The sequence below is a fragment of the Acanthaster planci genome, linkage group LG03 (assembly GCF_054643075.1).
Source record: "Acanthaster planci isolate LZ-2023a linkage group LG03, COTS_SCS, whole genome shotgun sequence".
NCBI classification, from domain to species: Eukaryota; Metazoa; Echinodermata; class Asteroidea; order Valvatida; family Acanthasteridae; genus Acanthaster; species Acanthaster planci.
Genome location: NC_141779.1, coordinates 2,902,355 through 2,920,204, shown reverse-complemented (window position 1 = coordinate 2,920,204; position 17,850 = coordinate 2,902,355). Strand labels below are relative to the sequence as shown.

The 17,850-nt window shown below is 41.3% G+C and overlaps 1 protein-coding gene across 1 annotated transcript in view; it reads left to right on the top strand.

The window, feature by feature from the left end:
• Positions 1–3,240: 3,240 nt before the first annotated feature.
• LOC110985015 (myosin light chain kinase, smooth muscle-like) overlaps positions 3,241–17,850 on the top strand; it is a 66,996-nt gene continuing 52,386 nt past the window's right edge. Inside the window, exons 1-4 of the mRNA XM_022245703.2 lie at positions 3,241–3,976; positions 10,007–10,094; positions 14,110–14,313; positions 17,093–17,272. Coding sequence (XP_022101395.2) covers positions 3,916–3,976; positions 10,007–10,094; positions 14,110–14,313; positions 17,093–17,272 — 533 coding nt within the window. The 5' untranslated portion in view covers positions 3,241–3,915. The remainder of the gene's footprint in view (positions 3,977–10,006; positions 10,095–14,109; positions 14,314–17,092; positions 17,273–17,850) is intronic.

Genomic DNA, 17,850 nt, shown 5'->3' with positions numbered 1-17,850 from the left:
GCTGTAGTTTACGTCGGTACACTCCGGCCTTTATGACTGCTTCTAATTTTGAGACAGAAAAGTAAAGAAATCATCACAGAAACCGACGAACATGATTTTGAATCATCTCAGTCTTAAATGCTTCCTGGAGCAACTGAATCTATAGGGGTAAACGTTTGCTGTTTGTTCCTGTTTATAGGCCACCCTTCCCATGTGAAATTACAAGACAGATATATGCAGTTGACCCAATTGTTTGCGTATTATATAGTTCAAGGCAGTGTGGAGACCTTCAGCAAATCATGCCCTCAGCCGTGGGTAGTTCCATTCTGTGCCCGCAATCATGGTTTGTGCAAAGTGAAATAAGAGTGTGTAATTACAATGTCGCGTTCCTGTTTCACATCACTGCTCTTTGTTAGTTTGTTTTACGGTTAATAACGTGAAATTGGGGCAGTGAGTGACATGTGTGTGTGTGTGCTAAGTGCATCATTGATGTCCTCGATCGAGTAGGCCTACGCGTGGTTTGTGCATCGACTTGTTTCCTGCTTCCCGGCAGTTTCCGTTAAAAAGCAGTATAATTGCCATTTACACGATGCTTGCCGCTCGAAGTACAGCGGCGGTATCGAGATATATAGACACTGACTTAAAGCTGTGAACTATCTCAGCATCACGCGTGCAAGGATTAGTACAGGCTATAGGTGACCGAAGAATGGAACAGGAACGAAATTTTGATGGTAAGTATTAAATTTTAACCTTCATTGATTGGCTTAATGCGTAATGTAATGGATTGTGACGTGTTCTTCTTGTTTACTGAAGGCACTGCTCTGCTCTAATCAGTTTAAAAATTCTGCTCATCTTTTGAAAGGCTTTTAATATTCGTTTCTAGTGTAAAGACGGTTTAGTATAAGAATCTTGGGTTGAAAATTGACTCGTGAATGTCCTTTCCAGTGACCTACCACAGGTAAAGTCCTTAACGCGCGCGCGTCGTGCACGCGCGTGAAATGTCTCTTCGACCAATAGAATGTCTACAACGTTCCAAACGGGCGCGTCTCAAGACGAGAATGAAATGCAGGTGCCGTGCACCTGTGTGTGGTGCCGCGGAAATAATGGCATCTCCTCGGCATGTTAGAACGTAATATGAAGTAAAAATCGTAACGTCCCAAATTGTAGCCCGTTTAGCGGGCCAAAACGTGTTTGGCGAGGACGATGCGATGTGGAGAGAGACGAACAATACGGGCGATTCACAAAATCTGTCGACCTAATGCGCGTTTGGAAAGGGTCGACAGATTTCTCGCATTGTGATTTGGAAACACGTTGTTAACTCTTGGAGGCGCACTGTTGTGAATCGCCCGTATTCAGCAATAAGCACGTGGACGTGAAATGTAAAGCAAAGGATACAAAAAGTGACCGAGGGCCAAGAGACAGATGAATGAACTACCGTTCAACTGTGAAACAAGGCCTACAACAATATTTGATGAATAGACCTGTAGGGCAAGTTTACAGCATAATCATGGTCAAAGAGTCCTTTTCATTTTGTGATCGGCGCAAAAGCTTCCTTTTAGGGTAGTCATTTCAGTACTTGCTACTTTAATTTTAGGCCGTTTTCAACTGTTTTTTTTTAACTTCCTGACTTTGAGGTTATAAGCGCAATAGTAAGTCTGATACTGCCACAAATCATCAAGTAAGATGCAAAAGAGCAAAACACTACAGTGTTTCAATTAAAGTTAAACGCTTCAGGCACACAATTGAGGATTGGTTTCCTACACGAAGCCTGACACGGAGACGAAATTGAGTATTGTAAAACGGCCCTAGCTCTGTTGAAAGATATTCGGTATTCCAAAAGAAACCGTGCATTATCACAAGTGCATGCGTAATGTTTTCGTTAATGGTCTTACAGAAATAAACGTCTAGTAACCGTTACTATCAGCCGATGCTCAGATGAAAACTCAGAGCCCATGGCCATCTTTAAGCTACTCAACCTTTGCCATTTTAATTAGGTAAGAAGGTCGGAGGTCAGAGAAGTCGAATATTGGTATGCGAGTCATCAATCAACATGATTTCAATCATGCTAATAGTTGAGTTACTTTTGGACGCACATGCATGAGAAGAATGTCAATGTTTATCTGCTTCAGTTTTGTTTATGGTTCACGTTCCAAATGCAAAAAAATAAAATTCAGGAAAATTCCCATATGGTTTCCGAAGCTCAATTCGGTCGCAGTAATGTTAAGAATGTTCTAAAAAGAATCGTTGATATGTTAACGTGGTATATGATATCGTCAAGGACTGTACACTTTTCAAATCGAACTGATTTATGTATTCGTCTGCTCGGACTCCTAAAGGTCGTTTGCGTGAACGCTCCGTGAATGGGAAATTGATGGAATAATCAAAATTATCGACCAAATAATGTAGCCACATCACCGTGATCATGGCGTACGGAGTTGAAATTTCACAAACGTACATGTTCCATAGGTCTATACCCTTTGAAGCCAGCAGGGCCTACCAAAGTAATTCCATCGCTGCGCCGAGGTAATCTGCCGCCCTCTCTCAGCGAGAACTCGCTGGGCCATGGGTTGACTCCTTGTATTTCCCACGCATACATGTACTTTCAATAGGTGGTTTGCCGCAAAATGGAAGAAAAATCATTCATGACTTGTTATAAGGGTACAGGACAAGATATTGAAAATGTCTCGTCACTGTTTTGGTGAGAATAAAATCTCTGTTGGATCTCCTTGAGCGCATATTTGCAGTCGCGATTTATGTTCAATAAATGTTTGGAAATGTTACGTTGGCAGTTTTCTGGTTAACTTCACATTTCTGCGTACATGATTCATTGCACGGTACTTAAGCAGAGCATCATTTTAAGATCAAGTGTTTGCGGTTAAGGATTTCTGGCTGCAAAGTATCATTAGGGTTAACCAATTTCTCTTTCAACACGCTTTGGGAAATGGGTTGTGGAACCGATACACATTCTCTTACCTGTGTTGAAAAATGGACTGTCCCAATGTATATAAAAATAGATCATTGGAAAGAAAAACAAAGAACAATACATTCCTTTCGAGGGTGGATTCATCGTTGATCTGAATCCGGTTTGTTGTTGTTTACTTAGAAAAAAATCTCACTCCGTTTAGCTTGATATTGAATGCCAGAAGGGTTACTCGTCTTGTGCGCGGTTTGACCCTAAGTTAAACTTTGACGAATGTCCCCATTCAAGTTTTGGTCTTTGTCGTCACGCTTCATGGCGGTGTGTCATGGGCATAGACTGATTGTGGCAAATTCCATTATTCGGTCCTTTCAATCTTGCAGCTCCATGAATTGAGTGAGTCTGTATATGACATCGGTCAATAGAGTGGATTTCATTTATAAAATAGTCTTCCGTGTTCTGGCAGTGTTTCACTTTAGTGAATTTGTTAATAAATTCGTCATGGAATCCCAGTAGGCCCTAGCATTTCACACAGTGATCAGCAAGGCTGCTTCCGATGTGATGGTTTATACCGTCAACCCACGGACTGTGCTTGTCAATAACCAAGGCCTCGTCATGTGTGTTGGAAATACCACGTGAAGTCACTCCTGCGAAATTTGAAAGCGCACAGATTCTCACCATACGTACTGGCGGATTGTGGATTGTATCGTCAACGGTATATACATGTACAGTACATGTACATGAACATGTGCTGTACGCTCTTCGTGAGCAGGGACTGTCTGTCACCAGATTATAGAATATGTAAATACTGATTTTTTTTCAATGTCGAATTTATCTGTAGTGCTGCGGTTTGATGTTTATTACTGGAATTCCTTTGAATCAAGGTCAATGTGTTTCTCTCGAGGTCGTGGAGTTTTGTTTCGGGTTGTTTAATTAAAGAATTGGTGTGGCCGTGATGACTTGGATGGAAATACCATTACCATTTGTCGGTGGATTGCACAACGAGACTTAGGGGCAACATGGATATTATGGACAGTGCTAGTGACTGGGACGATTACGACGACACAGAGGAGGAAGAAGGTATATATGAAACTAAAACCTTAAAAACAATTTTCTGGTTGTTAATGAGTCAGAATTTTATTATTCATAACTTGAAATGAGCGATTTTGTCATGTGTAATAGATAATCCTTGACAGTCACAAATCCTCTGATTTCCTAATGATTTTTACATACACCCTAGGGGTTAGGGTTAAAAATTTACTGATATCAACTTAATAAAATCACAAAAACCAAAACAAAATGGACATCAAGAAATTAATTAAACCTGGTATTATTTCAAACAGTTGTTGACAGTTTACTTGACAGGTTTCCAGCCCATCAAAAATACGTTTGCTGGTTATATATATTTTGGCATAAGAGAATGTTGGAGATAAATCGGCATTGTCCTTCCAATTCCCCGCTTTGTCACCAAGTTGGCGGACGGAGTGGGCAGTGTGGCTGAGGTTAGACGAGTTGTGTTTGTTTTCATAGACCAGCTCACCACTTCTCCACATGAATTAGCCTAGGTGTAATCGTAGACCAGACTGTCAGAGGCTTCCGCTATGTGTTTTTGTTGTGCTGTTTTTCAATATCAATTATCTCTGAACTAAAATTAGCACATTGAAGTGTTTGATCGTATGCGATGTTAACTTTATTTATCACTATCAATGTAGAGATGTAGGTCTTCGTAATTATGGTATCTAGTTCTTCGTTTCAGTTTTACAACTGACAGGGAATGTGGTTCTTTTATAAGGACGAACGACTGTGGCAAAGGCTATTTTCTAAAATATTACTGTTTGCTTGCTCTTATACTCCGTAAATGTTTAATTTTGTAGATGATCGTTTAGAAGGCATTTGGTCAGCAATAGTCTCTATACGTGTATTAAAGATTCTGTATAACTCCTGACTTGCGCTATCAACACAAGCCCCGCCATAATATAGGTTCCGCAAACATACTTATCGAAAAGTTCAAATATACTATTAAATCGACTAGCAGGTGGTTTGTTGAAAGGGGTTGTCTGGCGTCGTTGAAGGGGACATTGGGCTCTTCATGTTGATTCTCCGTATATTTCACACTCCACCTTCACCATGTTATTTGGCCTGTTGTTGTTGTTGTTATCGCCTTGGTGTTTTTCCCTATATCTATGTTTTTCATTTCGGGTGCAAAAGTCAGTTCGGCGTCTTTTCACATGTCACGTTCCTGGACTCCTACTGCTTGACAGCGAGTTTCGCGAATTGACTTTCTATTGCAAGGGTACTATTACTGGGTGCCACAATGTTTCTCCTTCCAAATTTATCATTGATGTTGTAAAGGTTTGAAATTCACTGCTGTACATTCCAGTGCATTTATGAAGAATTCCACATCGCAAAAATGTCTTTGGCCCGGGGCTGTCACACTTACTGTGCATTTTTCATGCGTTTTCCATAGGTTATGGTTTATTATTGGGAGCGATCATATTTGTATGTCGAATGACTTCTCACAAAAGACATTCTTCTCAGCTTCCCGCTCAGGTATGCTGTCATTACGTGACGCCGAACTCTTTGTCGTGAATGCTTGAAAAAGCAGCGCGTCGTCTCTCTGTACCCCACACAGTATACATGAATTATCAATGCAGAATCAAGTTTTATGTTTGATAGAAAGAGGGTATGATTATAAAACTGTAGAACTTTTTTGGACCTTGGACTAAGTGAATTATCGTAAACTTTTACGTCAAGACCCAAATGTATACAGTGCTGTTGTACCATCGTAATAGATTTGTGAAATTTCATTTGTTTTGGAATTATTCGGCTCAATGCCGTTTCCTCTCCTCAGATTTACAAACGTCATCAGTCCCATCACAGGGGGCAGTGGCATGGAGAAGATTGGGTGTACATAGTGTGTTCCTATTTCTTATATGATTCGGTGACACGGGTTCGACATATTGCCCGCCTGCTCGTAATTCAGCGCACCGTGCCGGTTTTTTCTTCTTTTTTCTTTTCCCTTCTTCTTGTTCTTTTACAGTGTCGGCCTTTCCCTGCCTATTTCGCGATCTGTCACAAAGGGTGTCGGTACAATTATGAGGTCATAAAAAAACAACACTGTTTCAGATGCCTTTGTATAGTGAAGGTTACAGTGGGCCCATACCGCTGCTGTGACATTTCTGACCCCAGAAGTGCCAAATTTAGCTCTGCAACAAGTTGATTCTTTTTTCGCCATTCGTACGATTTTATGTATAGATTTGACGTCTTTGTTTATATGTCTCCATGACTTTAACAACCAATTTTTCAACACTTTAGTGTTGCTTTGGTCTCTTTTCCTCCTTAAAAAGCGAAAAGATTTAGCTGGATTTAAAGTATACTCAGTCACTACGTAAAGGCAACCAAAGCTCTGCTGGTTTTATTAGATGTGTACAGGCGCTATTCTGCAATTCAGATCAGCACCGGGGTCTGTGATAATCTTTCAAGATGTTTTAAATATCCTGTGACCTATAAACGAGCTTTAAAAAGTTCCAGTGTTTTGATTTTTATTCAATTACATTCTATTCCCTGTTCGATTTCCAGAATCGTGAGCAAGTGATAATATTCCGGCCGACATGCTAAACAAGTACAAATCTGTCAATCTGTAAAACTGTCGAATGTTGCGGTCGTTTGTTTTTGTGTTGTGTCATTTTTGTGAAGTTGCATTGTAGAGATAGAGAGGATTTGCGCAGACGCCAAGTCGAGTGAATTGAGTGGAGTTGGTACACGCTGGACACATGTAAGGACAGGACACATGTTCCACAGCCAAACTTTTGCGGTTAATCTAACCAGTGTTTAATTAACCTCCGTTTTGGCTCGTGTGGTTACATTCGGCGACCAGTAAGTTATACTTGGCTTATCATTCACCCCGTTGTTTAATTTAGAGCAGAATGTGCTGTGTGTCAAAGTTGTATTAACTTCAGGTTTTTGAGATTTGAAATGTGTTATGGCGTCATGCCCTGCCTGGACACATTTTGCACGCTGCAGACAGTTTATTTAAATTCCCACAGACTGTTTATACGCTTTTGATTTTGACGCCTTGTTTTAAACCATGCCGAATACACTCTCTTTTGGGACAACCTAGTCTCATCGCTCAGAAAGAAATGCAGGTACATGTAGGCCTAACTTCATTTACCTCGGAAATATTAGATAATGCATGTGTCAGGAAACATGATCTTTTATCGAGAGTTAGCAAAATTCCCAATAAACAGAAATGAAACTAACAACGGAAAAATCATTTGATCTGATCGTATAGGTGTGTCCAACGAAAATTCTAACGGAGTTCGTGATCCGTGTAGATGTGCGCAGTGGTGTTCACCATGTGGGCGGCACATTGCCTTTCAATCTACATTCGGCCATTTCTACATGGTCTGAAACATTTCCTCAGGTCTTTCAGTAGACTTCATCGGGGTCCTTCAAAACGTTCCTTTAATCCCTTCTGGAAAGCATCAACCCCTTAAATTTAAGACCCCCCAACAATTTAGGGCTGTCTCCACAACGCAGTATATATCGGATCTTATTCCTAATTAGAGACCATGCACAGATTGGGATTTGCTCCGGATTAAATGGATTTAATTCGAACAAGTAAGCCTGAATTTCTTAGACTTTAGAATTCATTAAAAGCACGGGACACGGTCTTAAATTTACTCTGACCGAGCAAGCCTTTTACGTTGAAAAAATTGGTTCAAACGGCGAAATATGTTTTTGGACAATGTTATCATTCTGCGAGCTTTTCTTGCATTGCTCTTTAATTATACGGCCGTAATATAACAAAATGGCATAGTTTTGAGGCATAATGCGGCGTGTGAGGTTGACACCCTTAAGCTACGTAGGCCCCCTATCGAGCAGCTAAGTTCGATGGATCACGCACGAGCACGAACTAGTATCCCACATAGCAACAAAAAGAAATCTCCCAGAAATGCTCAGAGAATGAAATGATCAGCTGGGAAAGTCTAGTGTATCGGATCTGGGAGCACCAAGCAACAACCCACCAACGGGTACTTCAGAGTTACCAGGACCAGAGTAAATTTGGTTGTTGAGTCCGTCGGTTTGGCTGTCATCTACCTTTAGGGGGCCTGCATTATGGACTTCGGAATGCCACCTTTATACTCGCAATGTGCATAAATTGTTTGGCTTCCCACCCGTGTCTGAAATACATGGAGTTGATATTGACTCAGTTGACAAAGGAGTCGTGGCATGAATGTTTTTGAGCCCGGTACATAAAGGTCGGAATTGGGAATACCTGTCAGAACGATTCCCACGCCTTGTTTGCCCGTATATTCATGTCATTTCCTTCGAAGAATTTTATACAGTGGTGTAGAAATAGGAATGTTAATGGTTTGTTAAAACCTGAATACGTTTGCAAACTTGTGACCTGGATCTATCGACATAACTTTCCAAAATCCCGTCCCAACTTCAAACCCAATCTACACTTGCGCACTTTTGACCTTGGGGACAATATTGCATGTTTCGCCTTTGACACCCCATCAAGTTATACTTTGAATACCAAGCAGAAGGAGCCTTTTTGTTAAGACTTTGTTGTGTCACGCCATAGCATTTGAGTAGGACCCCATACATACCACGGTTCCGTCAATCAGGAGCGGACAAAGCCAAGCCAGTAACCCTAGCCTCCCCCTCTGTGTCCGGTCCAGCCGTGGGGTAATGTTACCCTCGCTGTCATGAACTTTGCTGAAAATATCGCGGTCGGTCTGTATAGGGTATACCAAAATAACACTTCGAACCGAAAAGTGGACGTGTTATTTTAACACAGTGGCCTTTTTACGCGTATAAACCACTTCTTCTGTCAGAAATTGAACCTATTGTTTTAGATCGAGACCTTATACCGTCGTTGTTCCAACCTTTCCACATACTTAGTGGCATCAGCGTTTTATCTTTAATGTCTATTAAAGCATGGTGGCCTCAATATCATTACCTGCCGGAACTAGTCATGCAAACCACTATACAGTCTACAAGCGCAGCGTGACACTGAGTTGTGTATTTAGCTTAATGCTAGACACAGGACAGAATGACTCATTTGTCCCTCTTCTTAGACACAGTACTGGGGAAGATTTATTCAACCTGCTGCCAGCATAAAACCTCCACCCATCAAAGACGGTTGTGCCATCCTCACGATTTCGGTCAGTAACCTCCATCTGGTGATAGTGACACTAACATACAGGAGCATAATTATATTGCAGGCAAGCGTGGCGTCATTGACTTGTTTTCATCAAATGGGAAAGTTAAAGACTAGGGTATACAGTATGTGCCCGCATAAGCACTAGTGACGTCATCAGCTGACGTCAGCTGGCATTCTCACATTTACCCGAGCTTGTTTAGCCTGGCGTATTCAAGATCATAATGCTCGATTTTAAGCCCCCCCCACCGGCCATGATTGAAAGGGACATTTGTCGAGTACCAACTTCTACCCTGTTCTTTTCGTACTGTCGTCATAGCAACAATACATGTATTTAATCGGGTATTATAACTGGATCTGTCAACTTCAAATAATTGTGTGTGAATTTGACGGATGTTTCCTTTTAACGAGAATGGAGAGATGACGTGATTTTATTTCAGACAATTGTATTTGTAATCCGGCTGAATTCCTGCCACTAATTCCCGTTAACCGCTCTCATTCTGAGGTTGAGAAACAGCTCTTACTAATCGCCTATAAGATTTGGTGATTTGCCTCACTGGTTCTCTTGTAAACTGCCCATGATTGGCTGAGCATGTCATAGGTTTTGACAATGCAGACAGATCGATAGACAACCAGTGAAAGGAGACACCTTGCACCAAGCTGGGCAGTTGCTGGTCAGTGGGCACTCGTTGGATGTACTTTCGACCAAGTTGAGCTTGAATCTCTGACTGATGAGGTGGCTAGGGAATACACACGGGTTCAATAGGAAGCCGTTGAACATCAAAAATTGTTCGCTGAATCGAATGGGTTGGCAGTCGTAGATGAGGAGGACGCATCCCTCGTGCACCTCCGATCTCAGAAGTGCTTGTTGTTCCCTTTTCAAGACTTTGCAGGAACTGTGGGAAATATGCATAAACAAGTTTCTTTGACCCCCTTTGCAGACGGTGAACCATTTGAGCCAAAAATTGCGACCATCAGGAAGAAGGAAAAAGTTGAAGACTTCTACGACATCAAGGAGCAACTTGGAAAGTAAGTTATCAAACCTGGTGTATTTATAGATTCTCCTGTCCCCAGTAGTCCTGGCGTATCTATCGTTTGACTGTATACGAAACACCTATTTTGATGTCTGTCTGTGACTTATTTTTCTTCAGTTTTACAAGGCAGAAAACGATCGAGTTGCCACTTTTCTAAATTTTGCACATAAGTTTCACTTTTTTTTTTGATAGAGTATTTCTCATGTCCTTAGTGTTCTTCGTGCTGCGGTCATGTATTTTATATATCGGGGAAAAAGATGCGGCTGCATGATATCTTTCGGGGGAAAATTTACTTTTAATTCCCCTCATGCCAAGAAGACTGGGGAGACATTTGTGTGTAAACATGTTACCTTTCGTCTGTAGAAGGCTTTTAAGTAATATCTTATTGGTTTCCCTAAAGAAGTTCAGACTAAATGATAGAGGCCCGTACCTATCGCCGATATCAATCAAAGATGACAAAAAATGGCCCCTTGTAAGTTGTAAAGTCTGAGAAAAAAAACGTCCTTCACGTTTGCTCTATCAGAGTGGCTAAAACGATATTGTACTTTGTATTGTAATCCGCGGTCTGTTCTGCCAAACCATCTCCAAACATGCCATACACGCACATCTCCACCTATTATCGAAGACCCCGCTCCCTCTGTCAAAATAAATGCACCTATCATTCAAGAATACAAAGATGTTGACAGAAAATTCGAATATTTGGATTTCTCTGCTGACACAACAAAGTATCATTAATACATCATCTCGCATACCACACGCGTGATAATGCGAGTCCGTCGTACCACTTTGTTGTACATGCCTGTCTACGTTGTCCATATTTAGACTCTACCTTGATACCTGTTTGTTTACATTCAGGATTTCTGCTCATACAGACCAGTCAAGGGGTGCATTGAATTTAAAAACACAAGGTCAACGGGGTGAAGAAAACAAATAGACTACCACTAGAGGAATGTAACAATTGATAGGGTCATTGATAAGTATAATGCAAGTAATGGAGAGGCGTCTTGTACATATTTTGGTCATTAATTTCCAATTGACAGATTTGAGAATTGATGGAATGTAATAAACTCTGACTAATTCACCAGACGCGACAGGTTCGCGTTCAAAAAACCGGCTACATGAAGTTTTGCAGATGCTTTTGAGATTCGAGGTTCACCTTTAACGACTTTATTTTCATCAACCATCTCTCTTAGTTTGAAATCTAAGTTACTGAACGAGTTAATAGGCACCTTTTAAGACGATAACTTTACGGTCTAAAAAGAAATACGAGCCCTGGCCAAATTTAAACTTGATCATTAATACGCCGTTCCCCGCAAACATATTAGACACCCCTTGACTTGAGCTCAGTCTTGTGGTTAAATTTTCTGAACAGAAGAAGCACATTCTGATGAAGTTTTTACTTCCAAGACGATGGGCGTTTCATCCGTGCAAACCGAACCCACTTGCCACGCGGTGGCAACAATATAGGAGTCAGTTATATATTCTAGTTCTTGTTTAAAAAAGAGGCCTCTTGATACTATACGGCGCAGCTAAGGGGTCTTAATAATAACAGAGTTTATGCTAGATTGTCCTTGATATTCATGCAGGGGATCCACAACGGTCTCTGTTGCACCATGATTACACCCACTGCCTTACACAAATTCAAAAGAACCCTTTCAAGGTGACTAAAAAGACTACCAACATTTTGTTGGTGGGCCTTTCTGAACCTTTTTATTGCTCCAGCTTTTTTGTGCCTTCCTCCTCACAAATTCTCTTCAGCTTGTAGTGGGTATCGGTGACGTGCGAGAGAGTGGTTCTTTCTTCCTCCATTTCCTTTACTTGCTATTTAAAGATGGGTGCATTGTTGAATATTAATCAATCAGATTGTGCTGGATAATAAGTATTGTGTTAAATTCCGAATTTCCCAGAATAAATGTCGCGTAAAATTGCCCTTTGCCTGTCGTTTGTGCTTTGTCATTTTCCCTTGACAAGGACCTTAGCTTACGTGATTCGACCATGCGCAAGAGGCTTATAAGAGAACAGAGACGTGTGTTACTCTGACTGATGATAACCAGATCAAGGGTTGATCTCATGAGGTTTTTTTCGAGGGACAGGTGTGGAAAATCGAGACTGCAAAACAGGCGTTTTAAAAAGTACATGTTGTTTCCACATCCTGGGCCAAAATGCTCCTGTAACTGTCATATGTGTCCATCGATTGTCTACTTACACTTCACGAAATGGTTGCATACGTTCATGTATGCTGCATTTACTTGACTGGAAGACTTTCCTTTAACACTTTGTCTTGAACTGCTTCTAACCTTTATTCAAGTTGTCCCAGGTAGGTACATGTATTCAGATTTTTTACGAGTCTATGACCTGGGGCGAGTTTTGCTTTTGATGGACACAAAAAGTCAATACCAGACTCGCACCGACAGACTGTGTTTTTTTAAAAGAACTCGTTGAATTTCTGTCACGAGCGGTTGGGCGCTGGTTAGATATGAACACTGAATGTGTGAAGGTTTAAAATTGGCACAAAGGGGTTTTCTGGTCTTCGCCATAGGTGGCGATATATTAGAGTCTTAATCAAAGAAGACTAACTGTTAGCTCTAAGTTATTTGAAAGAGAAATGCCGAGTCACTTATTATTGCCTTAAGTAGAGTTCAGTGGGGCGTATTCCTTTGTGGTGTAATATAAACGGCTGCTGGTCGTCGCTCATTTTTCTTGGTTCAGATTAGTTCATAATCCTTCATTAGATACTGGCCGACAACATTCAACGAGTTGATCTAAATCCCTTGAAAAAAATCTTTTGAAATGGTCACAATGTTGCTTAACGTCAGAATCTTAAGGGAGATCAGCACGTGTCTTTCCTTGATACGCCCACTCAGCGGAAAGAATTGTACAACCGATCAATTAGAGTTTAGGAATGTTTTGATTGAGTATATAGAAAACTTCAAATCAGACGCAACAGAAAACATGTTTTGTTCTGCCTGGACACTAGTAGAAACTGACTCAAGGTAGTCTGATGTAAAATCTTTCCAACTTCAGACCCTGTTACGCGCTCTGATGAGCCGTAATGTTCTTCATGTCACCAAACAAGGTGTGCCGATTTAGTGAAAGCACAAGAGATCAATTTAGAAGAATTCTTCGGAATCGAAGAACAACCACCCCTTTTGTAAGTTGGAAGGACACTTTTTGTACCGTTCTCATCGCCCTTAGGAATTGTTCGTCCGCGAGGAACTTCCGGCAACAGCTGGAAAAAAAGATACTAAAAAACACTAAATGGTGAAGGAATTTAGGGCCCAAAATGAAATCATTAGTGTCATGACTTAAAAGTTCACAAACGCACGATGGTAAAAATGACCTGGTAATAAATGGACCTCATGACGAAGAGGTTTCAATTCTCTTCTGTTATAACTAAAACTTGTTAAGACCAACACGTTTTAGGGCATTGTCGAAAGGAAACTTTTCCGACGCAACGCGCAAGTGTGCCAACATTAACATTTCGTCTTTCTGTGACAATTTATCGCGAATTTGTGGAAACGCCGGTGATTACTAGAAGCTTCCAGAGATTTTCGTTGAAACCTGCAGTTTCTTTTTGGCCATATTAATTCCATTGTTTTGTGCATTGGTTCTCCAGTAAATCTCTCTCTGGTTGACTGGGAGTCAAGATGCTTGGAAATCCCGGCCAATGACCCAAATCAGTGGTTTTGTTGCCAATAAATAAAGAGGTGTATAAATGGCAAGATCGGTGTGGTCCTTCGTAGATACTCTCACAACATGTTTTTTATTGCTAAAAATGATCGTTGGACTATGGAGCTGTATGGTTGTTAACCCGAATGATCCCTACATCCTCACAATCCCATGCTCACAAATGCTAAAAATAAATTACAATTAGCTATTGCACTTCCTAACTGAAACTGTGATCTTTGACTGTGTCGTGTTGATGTTGGGAAATCTGAAATTTGAACTTAAAGCAACTGTTATTTGTCCTTTTGGCAGTTATTTGATTTCAGCGGGTTTTTTTTTCTCAGGGGTCGCTATGGCACCGTTTACCGATGCATCGAGAAGACGACAGGAAAGGTATGGGCGGCCAAATACATCAAAGCTCTCAAGTCCAAAGACAAGGATATGGCGCGAAACGAGATCAACACCATGAACCTACTCAAACATCCCAAATTGCTGCAGTGTGTCGATGCGTTCGAAACTTCTAACAGGGTCGTCATGATAACAGAATAGTAAGTAGCCTACGTGTTTATGATAATGTCAATTTTATGCATTTTGTAGGAACTCTTACATTTAGATGTCATATCCAACTTCTATTAATGCGCAAGATAGAACGCGAATGCATAGCTTCATAATTTGAAACTGGTTTAGAGTGAATTGACTGAGCTGAGTGGAATTGTTCAAGGAGGCAGCCTGCCCCCACGTGGCGTTGGTTTTGGAACAAAACAACTTCAGATTTCTTTGACTTTCATGAAGCTCGGAAGCCCGTTTATTCCCGCCATCATTGAAACCAATAGATGTATATCCTGAAGCTATGTAGGGCTGTTATGGGAAGTTGAACTGTTGAGACATATTAAAAGGTGAAATTCAGAGCCATCTTCTGCAAGACTGGGCTGCCAAATGAAGCACTTTTAAGGCGTTGTTTTCTTGACCAGCACCACTGATTTGCAAGGCACCCATAATCACGTCACACCATTTGGCTACTTATCTTTACAACTGTTTTGTCCTTCGTAAATGAATAAATAACTGCATGGGAAGACTTTGAAGAGCTCGGATGTTTGTTTTATTTTTCGGTTGGGCTGCTTGTTTGGGTATTTTAGTCCTTTTTTTTTCCTAGTCGACTTATCAGGGAGGTGAATGTGCGGTCCATTTGGTAGGCGAAGTGCCGCCAGGGACACGGGCAAAACTCTTGTCAGTTGTGGAGATTCAGTGATGACTACTGTTTGCTATCTCCAAGAATTCTCAGAGGTGACAGGTGGGTCACCTCTGATGAATACCCGGGCGATCGCAGACCTGTGGCACCTGGACGACAAAACACCAAACACAGACTTCTTAATCCCAAGGAAGTCCCCTGTGGTTTGGCCTTTCAATAGACTTTATTCCTTCAAAAGAACTTTCCTCCAAAAACTTATCGTCGGATCGTGCAAAGCACTTAAACCAGTAAGGACGGTGCGAGCCACTTGAATGTTAATGCAAATAACAAAGCCTTTCTCAACTCTGATTTGAAAAATCAGATAATAACAAAAAGTTCCTCAAGGGTGTAAGTTTAACCGAGTGATGGTTGTTCCGATTATTTTATCATAATTGTTGAATTGCCTAAACATGGACCATATTCATGATCTTTCTCTTTGATTTTAGCATAGTTGACTTGTCAAACACATAGCCGTGGTATTTATTTTTTAAGATCAAGCGAGCAAACCCACAACAGCACTGAACGCAAAACAAGAAAACTAGAGAGTTGAGAGGTTTGGGATGGAAAGTAAAGAACCTGGTTTAAAATAAAGGAGGGTGTAAAGAAAAGAGAGTCGATGACTTGGACAAGTCTAACCTTTCACATAGACCAAAATCTACTTCAAGAAGCCTATTATTTGATCAGAAGGCTTGGGGACCAGTGATTCACGCAGCAGCGTCGCCCACACTGGAAGAGATTGTATTCACTCGTGGATTTAGTCCCCGCCCCCGGAAACGGAAGCCCCCCAAAATCGCTGTCTCATTTCCTCTCGGGCACTGTTACCCGAGTGTTTTAAAGGTTTGGACACGGGCTGGGGAAACCTTGAATTTATCATCAGTTTCCATGACAGTTGCAAATGACAGGTTTTGTATGATCATGCCTTGACTTGCTTGGGGGAGGGACAAGGAGGGATGAGTGATATTTATCATGTCTTCCTCGTCTGCCGGGTTTTCTGGGGCTTGGGTTTGTTTGTTTGTTTTTTGAATGCCGTTGCCCCGTTGCGGTAGGATTGCCTCAGATCACAAACAGACAAAAGCACAGAAGCTCCCTGCTACTGTAGATGTTAACACGCCCGTGTGATTGCTTGCTATCGCCATTTCCCACGAGATTATCGTACATTCACGAGAGTGTACAATAATGGAGGAAATGGACGCGTGTTTGTTTGGAATACCCATCCTGGGGAAGAGACTTCCGTGGTCAGATTGATGGGAAATAATTCTGTCTGGTAACAGTGCATGGTATAAGTAGCGCGATCTCCCCCATGCATTAATTAGACTGAGTCTGTTTTTATTGAGTGTAGATAGTTCGAATCCTCAGGAGTCAGGAAACAACAATAGTTTGTTGGTCAGCGGGTATCTTCAGGACACTGCTAAGTTTGCTGAGGTTAAAATAAAAGCGAAGTTCAAAAACTAGTTTCAGAATCACATAGTAGTTTTCCACCAGGCACCACTACCTGTTCTTTATCGAGAGTTGGATCACTCTCGTCTTGATTGATAGCTGTTTCTATGCCTCGAGAAAGGGAAAAGCACTCACTGGTTGAAAACATTGACTCATTCCACTGGAGAGCAAATACTGACATGATCCATTCATCATTCATAGCGCCCTCCTTTGGCAGATGGCACCCCCCCCCATTTAGAAACCCTCTTCGTGCGCAACCCTCTTTAATTTTTAAGGCTAAACAACTTGGCTGGAGGGGTACCACACTTTCCGAAATGTTGAGAACTGTGAACTCCTTTGGGTTGAGTGAGACTACGCATGCGCGTACTGATTTGTGTACGTCTTGTAAATGTCCATCTTCTCAAAACGGCACTGCATGAGCGCAAGGCGCGTTTTACTTACTGATGATCTTTAAATGTTTGTTATTTTTCATTTTCACCATTGAAGAGGTAGTTTGCCCCTGGAATCTGTAAATATGAATCGGTTTAGGAGAGTGGGACATTTTGTAAAAGCTCTACTCTCTAAATCTCTAAAAGTTTCTACGCCTTATTGTCTAAACTTTGTTGTCTTTTCTAGTTTTGTCTTCAATTTTGATGCAGTTCGGCTCTTTCTACTTTCTACAGCATTTCAGGTGGTGAACTCTTTGAACGCGTCGTCGACGACGATTTTGACCTGACGGAGCGAGAGGTCATCATGTACATGCGTCAGGTGTGCGAGGGAGTTCAGCACATGCACCAGAATAACTTCCTACACCTCGATCTCAAACCAGAGAATATCATGTGTGTGGACAAGATAGGAACAAGGTGAGATGCTGTACCCCCAAGCTACATCAGACTCTCCATTACTGCATGGGTTTTATGTCAATTTCCTTCATTTAAGATTTCCATCTTCGATTTATCTGTTGCTCCCCAATCTTGCTTGAAAATAATACGCTACCGCAAATGCTTCTACATAAACAACAATGACTTGAAATATCAAATTTGAAAAAAAATTAAGGACCTGGACGGATCTTTCTCCAAGGAAAGACTCATCAAATGGAGCTGAGTAGGTTTTGTCGGAATTGAACCCAAATGAGACCGAGATAATGGCCTGGTGATCAATTAATTCGATCTTTCCTGTCTGCCGTCTTCCCAGGCACAGAACAGGCTCAGGATACCCCTGGGTCTGATGACCATGTTTGTATCCATAGCTGTCAAGTCAACCTGCCAGATTAGTGGGCTTTTCCACAGGAGCAGTACAAATAATAAAGCGTCTGATTTGTTACAAGAGACATCAATAACATGAGACAGTTTGAAAAACAAAATCAAACTGTCCGTCTGCCCCTGATTGTTTTAATTTGTGGGCTGACGTTTTGTGGAAAAACTAGTTTGACACAATTGCC